General features: G+C 24.7%; 1 protein-coding gene across 1 annotated transcript in view; it reads left to right on the top strand.

The window, feature by feature from the left end:
* LOC111634128 (transcription initiation factor TFIID subunit 4-like) overlaps positions 1-6,388 on the top strand; it is a 104,628-nt gene that overhangs the window by 88,781 nt on the left and 9,459 nt on the right. The window contains exon 4 of the mRNA XM_023378826.1: positions 2,166-2,303. Coding sequence (XP_023234594.1) covers positions 2,166-2,303 — 138 coding nt within the window. The remainder of the gene's footprint in view (positions 1-2,165; positions 2,304-6,388) is intronic.

The raw sequence follows: 6,388 nt of genomic DNA, 5'->3' as shown, positions 1-6,388 counted from the left end.
TGTGTAAAAAAATATGTCACAAACGAAAAGATCGACGAATGGCGACAGAATAACAAGCCCTGCCATCAAAAGTGGGTTGAGATTTTTGAACATTTTACAGCAAAAAATTGCTTTCAAAAACATTTGTAAAATCGTAGAATTTTCTTTGTCTCCCTGGATCTAATGCATCGTCGAACGAATATTTTCATTGGTGAATAATATGTGGACGAATGAAAAAACCCAGTTAAAAGTAAGCACATTATTTCTGTCAAATACAACTTTCAAATGAACTGTATAGAATTTTATGACTTTTTAAAGCGTGAACCAGTGCTATTAAAAAAAATTAATTCTACTGAAAAGTATCAAAATTAATGTTATTTGAATTTTTACAATGTGTATGTATGTGTAATAAATGTTATAAACTTATGAATTTTATAAGATTTTTTAATTTTCTTCGATATGTCCTTTATTTTCCCCCAAAAAATATGGTCACCGTAGTCATGATAAATGTCTTATAATTTTCTAGTTGCATTTAATTAAATGATTTTATTAAATTTAAGTCAGAATTTTTGTGTAGTTCTTAAATTTGATTGAAAATAGATTTAATTAAGTGAAAGAAATTGTTTTTATGTGTAAACCTGAGCAAGAATGTTTGATAAAAGATATTGAACTAATTCAATCTATTTTTATGACTAATATGAATGAAACTTTGATAGAAGAAAATTCTTTTAATTAAAACTATATCAACTAAATTGAATACAGTTATAATGAAAGTTAAGAGGAATATGAATTAAGTTAAATATCATATTTCTGTATATTATTTAATCATGGTAAAAAATTTGAGGTTACTGGATTTGAAATGTTGCTTCACTGATCAATTTTGGCACATTGTTATCTGGGACTTTAGCAATTCTGTGAAATTTTCTCTAGAAAAATCAGAAAATGAATCATTAATGATCAGTCTAGTCAACAAATTTGACTTATAAGATTCACCACTGTATCGATGCATTACATTTTTCATGTCAGTTTTTCGGAGGAAAAAGATTCTTCACAGTATAAGATGCATCCCAATTTTCAGATAAATTTTAGCTACAGAAAAGTGTCTTAAAAGGTAAAAAATACAGTAGTTAAAGTTCTTCAAAAGTATAAAAAATTATGCTGTTTAGCTATTTACATAACCGGATCAACTTCTTTCTAATATATACTTGCCTCAATATGTCACGAAGTGATCTGTAGAAATATTTTATGAAATTAATTGTATTTCAAAAGATCTGATGTTATATTACATTATCATATTATTAAATATGTACAGCAATTTGCTTTTTTAGAGATCAAGATGAAAACCTTGAGTTAAACTCTTGATATCTAAGAAAGTAGATAACGGTACATGTTTGAGGAAACTGGAGAAAGAAATTAGCTGACCATATTATTAAAATCAATATATTTAATTCATACTTTCTGCCTTTGGTATAGAAGAATAGTAATAAAAACTTTTTGACAATTTCAACATTTTAGATTTACATAAACAAGATTTACATATTGATTATACAAATACTTAATTGTTGGATAATATGGCCTAAAGGTAGGTGGTTAAGCTGTCATCTACTGTTAAAAGTTTAATAATCAGAAATAAATTTTGATTAAATGGTTGTATGGATTTAATTTAGGCCTGGAAGCAAAGTTTGGACACATGTCCAGATAAAATACAGTATGTGGAATGTAGATTCAACCCAAACTCTAGGTCACCCTTTTCATCCAGAAACTTCTAAATTATTGAATTTATTAAAATTTGTAAGAAACTGCTAATTAATATATTTTTTCATTTCAGTATCACTGCTCATTCTGTGAAATATTTGTGAATTTACTTATTGATTTGATTTATAGATTTTTAATATTCAAATAAATTTTTATGCATTTTATTTTTAATTTCACACTTTTTTTTTTATTATTCACAAATGGTCTTTTATGTTTTGTTAAATTTATTGATGTGAATCTGTAAATTCTTCTTTGCACATCTGTAATTCTCTGTATTTAATTATTGTACATATTTGATGTTTTCATTTATTAATGAAATATTTTTGTTATCAGATTAATTATAGGATTAATTACAGTTAAGACTTGATTTGCACATTTTATATTCAAATTTATTTAGTTTATATTAATATATTATTATTTTTTTTTGTTAGATTGCTCATTCTCGACCAGCAGTCCAACAGGCAACGGCTCAGGTGCGAGTTATGGCACCAATGGCCGGTACTTCATTTGCCCAATTTGCACAGCCTGGAACTCCACAAAATATAATTACTCAACAACGTATTGTAACTGTAAGTATTTTAATTCCTTAACGCCCATTTAGCTGCATTTTTCTTTTTATTTTCCATAAGCACTTGACAGTAGAAGAATATAACAATCACATCATAAAATTTCAAACAGATTTTTTTTTTAACTTCTAAAACCCATAGTTTGATTATAAAGCTTGTGTAAAATAGTACATTAAGTAAAAGAATATTTACATAAATTTAAAATTGTATAAATNTCCATAAGCACTTGACAGTAGAAGAATATAACAATCACATCATAAAATTTCAAACAGATTTTTTTTTTAACTTCTAAAACCCATAGTTTGATTATAAAGCTTGTGTAAAATAGTACATTAAGTAAAAGAATATTTACATAAATTTAAAATTGTAGGACTAAGATTATGGAAATGTTGAAGGCTAAAAAAATTTTGGATTTATTTTCAGATTGTTTTTATGTTTAATTTATATTTAATTATATTTTGGATGCATACTTCAAAACAAAAATTAATTAAACGAATGTTGAATGATGCATTTCAATGTACAATATATTGCTTCTTGACTGTTCTGCAAAGATAAATTAAAAATATGAAAACATTTTTGTTTTTCTTTGGTAAGAATTTTTACACTGTTTTGAGAGCAATTTAAATTTTTTGTGGGCATAATTTTTTACTAGATTGATTCAGGAATAATTGCACAGGCAACTTGATAGAGTATTTTTATAAATTTACAAAAAATTTTTTAATTATTTCAACAGTAAGCTTCTATAAATTATTTGCTACTATATTAACATTAGAAATTAGTTTATTATAAACTTTATAGGAGCAGAAATATATATTCTCAGAACATTTGAAGTAGAAATAAATATCTGTAGGGTGATATCACAAATTTTTGGGCTGATTCTGATTACAATACTTCATATGTAGAGCTTTGAAATTTGAAAGTAATTATTTGACAATATTATGGTGTCTAATAACAATTAATTTATAATTTTATAAATGAATTTCTTAAGGTGGTCCTACAGATTTAATATTTGCCAAAAGCTGATCACAAACATTTAGCCAATACTAAGTAGTGTAGATAATTTACTAGTGACTGATATTTGGTATTCCTTGTTTCCCACTCCTTATCGGTATATTGTGTCAAATCTAAGGGTACAAATAGGAAATTATTTGAGAATCAGCAAATATCAAATATGTGGAACCTCCTTTAGTCTTCATTTTTATAAATATGCTGCATCTGATAATGTATAAATATAATGAAACAAAAGAGTTTCTACAAAATGTTGCTTAATGTAATACATAAACATTATCTGGCTTGTTTTAATATAATTATTTTGTTTTCTTTAAAAGGATGGTGATATTCAGCCAGAAGAATTTACTAATCAGTTACAAAAAGCTTTAAATTCTTCACCTCAACCTTGTTTAGTCCCCTTTTTAAAGGTAATTTGATTTTTTTAACAAATAATTTATTAGAATGAAATTAAAAATTGTCATGAGTACTGATTTATTATTATTTGTTTTTACATTCAGAAAAATCTGCCTTATTTGAGATACTCTTTAATGATGAGAGAGATGACAATTGAAGGAGTAAGACCACCTCCGCCGGGTTCGGTTTCATTACCACCAGCAGCGACAGCTGTTCCACAGCTGCAGGTAGTAAAGAAAATAGTATGGATTTTTCTATAGTAATTTTATAAAACATACTTTTGTAAATAAAGTATTTTTTGTTCAAAAATCTTGGGGTGAATGTATTAAATTGTAAAATTAATCTGATAAACATACTTTATAAATTTAGGATATTTTTCTGCAAATACTTTTGATAGATTGACTGTAGTGATTAACAAATGAGATCTTGCAGTTTCACATGAGATATTTTAGAATTTTATATTGATATAAAATTAATCTGAACATATTGATGTAATAAATAGTGTAAAACTTAATACCTAACTTGTTTCTAATTTTAAAGCCTGAAAAATAAAGTAATGAAGTTAGTTAAATTTAAGTAATTTCATTGATTTTAATGCCAATATCTTCAGGAATACAACTGTTAAAGAACAAACATTTAAAATAAAAATTTAATTAAGCAACTATGTTCCTGAAGACATTGACATTAAAATCAATAAAAGTGCTTAAACTTTAATTGCTTTATTATCTTATTTTTAATTTAATATCTGAAAACAGGTTATTTACTATATAATTAATAATATATATAATGCAGGTAAAGGTCTTTATATTGATGGATTAAACTTGTTAGACAATTGCATAAACAATAATTAAAATTCACTGAGGAAACAAAATCAATGATAAACATCAAGAGAAAATACTTTAATTAGCCTTATAGGGTTTTGTTGTGCTTTCTTTAATGATTGTCATATTATTATTCCAATTATTAGATCATTCTTAAACTTTGTATTGCTTTTTATAAAAAAGAATTGAGTACTTTTTACTGGAATAAAGTGATTTTATTATTAATGTTTGGTAAAAGATTAATAAATAAATAATAAAATAAACAATAAAAGTAAATACAAATGAAACAAACAATGGTGAGGCCAGTTATAGTTGTTTCTCTTTAAGCTTCTTGTCTTGATTTCTCTAAATAACCAGATTAATTAATCAGAGAAAATAGGTAAAAAAGAAAAATGATTTAAATACTATTTCTTAACATTCTCTATATGCTAGGTAAATATAAAGGTAATTTCATGTGTGGTATTTGTATAAGTGTATAGCTTTTTCATATTATTTTATGACTATTAGACATTTATAAGACTTTAAAGTTATCCATATTCAGAAATATCTGTAAAGAAGTTGATATTTTTAACACCAGAAATATTTTAAAATCATTCAGATTTACCAACATCCAGTTTTAAATTATAAGAAAATAGAATAGAATAATAGTTGCTGAACTGGAGGTTGTTATTCTATTATGTTGTTTATAAATTAAGATAAATCTTTTTTAATGTTTAAACTAAATTAAAATTAAAATTTAAAAAGTTGATGGAAAATAATAGAAATTGCATAGAGTACAATTATTGAACATGACAAAAAAAAGTTGAAATTTTTAATATATGAAAATTATCTCAATAATTTTACAAATATTTAAGGTCTATAACATTTGTAATTTTTAATGTAACTTGTGAAGATGGACTAAGATTATGGAAATGTTGAAGGCTAAAAAAATTTTGGATTTATTTTCAGATTGTTTTTATGTTTAATTTATATTTAATTATATTTTGGATGCATACTTCAAAACAAAAATTAATTAAACGAATGTTGAATGATGCATTTCAATGTACAATATATTGCTTCTTGACTGTTCTGCAAAGATAAATTAAAAATATGAAAACATTTTTGTTTTTCTTTGGTAAGAATTTTTACACTGTTTTGAGAGCAATTTAAATTTTTTGTGGGCATAATTTTTTACTAGATTGATTCAGGAATAATTGCACAGGCAACTTGATAGAGTATTTTTATAAATTTACAAAAAATTTTTTAATTATTTCAACAGTAAGCTTCTATAAATTATTTGCTACTATATTAACATTAGAAATTAGTTTATTATAAACTTTATAGGAGCAGAAATATATATTCTCAGAACATTTGAAGTAGAAATAAATATCTGTAGGGTGATATCACAAATTTTTGGGCTGATTCTGATTACAATACTTCATATGTAGAGCTTTGAAATTTGAAAGTAATTATTTGACAATATTATGGTGTCTAATAACAATTAATTTATAATTTTATAAATGAATTTCTTAAGGTGGTCCTACAGATTTAATATTTGCCAAAAGCTGATCACAAACATTTAGCCAATACTAAGTAGTGTAGATAATTTACTAGTGACTGATATTTGGTATTCCTTGTTTCCCACTCCTTATCGGTATATTGTGTCAAATCTAAGGGTACAAATAGGAAATTATTTGAGAATCAGCAAATATCAAATATGTGGAACCTCCTTTAGTCTTCATTTTTATAAATATGCTGCATCTGATAATGTATAAATATAATGAAACAAAAGAGTTTCTACAAAATGTTGCTTAATGTAATACATAAACATTATCTGGCTTGTTTTAATATAATTATTTTGTTTTCTATTTTTTATTATTATTA

The sequence above is a fragment of the Centruroides sculpturatus genome, unplaced genomic scaffold (assembly GCF_000671375.1).
Source record: "Centruroides sculpturatus isolate CEXI.00-Female unplaced genomic scaffold, Cexi_2.0 scaffold739, whole genome shotgun sequence".
Classification (NCBI taxonomy): Eukaryota; Metazoa; Arthropoda; class Arachnida; order Scorpiones; family Buthidae; genus Centruroides; species Centruroides sculpturatus.
The sequence above is the reverse complement of the archived record's forward strand: the minus strand, read 5'-3'. Positions and strand labels throughout refer to the sequence as shown.